This window comes from Trichechus manatus, unplaced genomic scaffold (genome assembly GCF_000243295.1).
Source record: "Trichechus manatus latirostris isolate Lorelei unplaced genomic scaffold, TriManLat1.0 scaffold00007, whole genome shotgun sequence".
NCBI classification, from domain to species: Eukaryota; Metazoa; Chordata; class Mammalia; order Sirenia; family Trichechidae; genus Trichechus; species Trichechus manatus.
Genome location: NW_004443943.1, coordinates 16238790 through 16240183, shown reverse-complemented (window position 1 = coordinate 16240183; position 1394 = coordinate 16238790). Strand labels below are relative to the sequence as shown.

The 1394-nt window shown below is 38.8% G+C and overlaps 1 protein-coding gene across 1 annotated transcript in view; it reads left to right on the top strand.

Moving 5' to 3' along the window:
- The window catches only part of SLC16A12 (solute carrier family 16 member 12), a 25160-nt gene extending 25083 nt beyond the window's left edge, over positions 1–77 (top strand). Inside the window, 1 exon segment of the mRNA XM_023738725.1 lies at positions 5–77. Coding sequence (XP_023594493.1) covers positions 5–77 — 73 coding nt within the window.
- Positions 78–1394: the final 1317 nt, after the last annotated feature.

Here is a 1394-nt window from a genome sequence, read left to right as displayed (position 1 = left end):
ATTCTGTAGCAAGAGAACTAGATCAGAAGGATGGGGAATCTGTGGCTACAGCACTGCCTGGTTACAACCCCACATGACCAATGGCCTTGAGCCTGGGAATCTTCAGGGCTGAGTGAGGTGGAGCCACTGGATTGCATTGTACATGTTTCTGAAGCATTTAATTTTGGCAGAAGCATTGCCTTCCAAGGAAATTATTATTTTTTGTTAACGTGGTTATAGGGGAAAGTAGCAAATAACAAAGAAAGCTGGACTGGTCCAGAGTTTCTTCATTTGGGGGTATGTACTCATAATAGAACTCATCACATCTTTTGGGCAATGAGCATTGCTCCATGATGAATATAAGGACACAGCTGATATATATGTTAAAGAAAAAGAAAAAGCAACCAAACCCATTGTTGTTGAGTGAGTCCAACTCATAGCAACCCTATAGGACAGAGTAGAACTGCCCCATACGGTTTCCAGGGAGTGGCTCGTGGATTCAACTGCCAACCTTTTGGTTAGCAGCCAAGCTCTTAACCACTGTGCCACCAGCTGTGTAATTAGGGATAATGTAATTAGGGATAATGTAATTAGGGATAATGTAATTAGAGGTAATGTCAATGCATGACCAAAGCAGGTGCCACTGGGCAGCAGCTTTGTCCTAAAGTCTCTACCCCGCAATCTTCTCTCCTCAGTTAGTAGGTAAATGGAAACATTGACATGTAGGTTTGCTTACCTTATGCTATTTGGGTGTGGTGGTGGAGTATGAAGATGCCAAATATTTTTAATGGTAGTTTCTCATTAGGATCAGAAATAGAGTCGTTGAAGAATATTTTAGATGCAGAATGAAAGTGACTGTCTTTGTTTTCTCTTACTCTGCTAACCAGCCCTTGCCTCTGACAATGGGTATATACTACTTTGAGAATCCAAAGAATCATGGAATATCATGGTTGGGATAGATCTTAAAGAGTGGCTAGTAAGATCTTCTACTTGAAATTCATCACTGGAAAATGAAAGCTCTTTTCCTAGGACTGTATCCCAGGCGCGCATCTCTATTACTATCATGTATAATATCTACTCTAAATTTAGTGGAATACACCCCAAAAAGCCCAACTTTTCAATCTTATCTGGAATGTTAACAACACCAAAACAACCCTCTTTTTTTCTTTAAAAAAATGCTCTTATTTAAACAGCAGGCAGATTTCTATTAAGAACAGAAAAATGTTGGCAGTATTCCAACTGGGCAGGAATTAAATTCTTGAATAGGTAGGTCTCTAGTAAAATTTTTCTTTTCCAATCAGACATTTAGGTTCATCATTATCCAAAACAGGACTTGGGGGTTTTACCTGAAAAATATTATCCTAGAGATATTCTGAAGGTGAGATTCCTTTCATTTTATTAATTCCTGTTCTAAT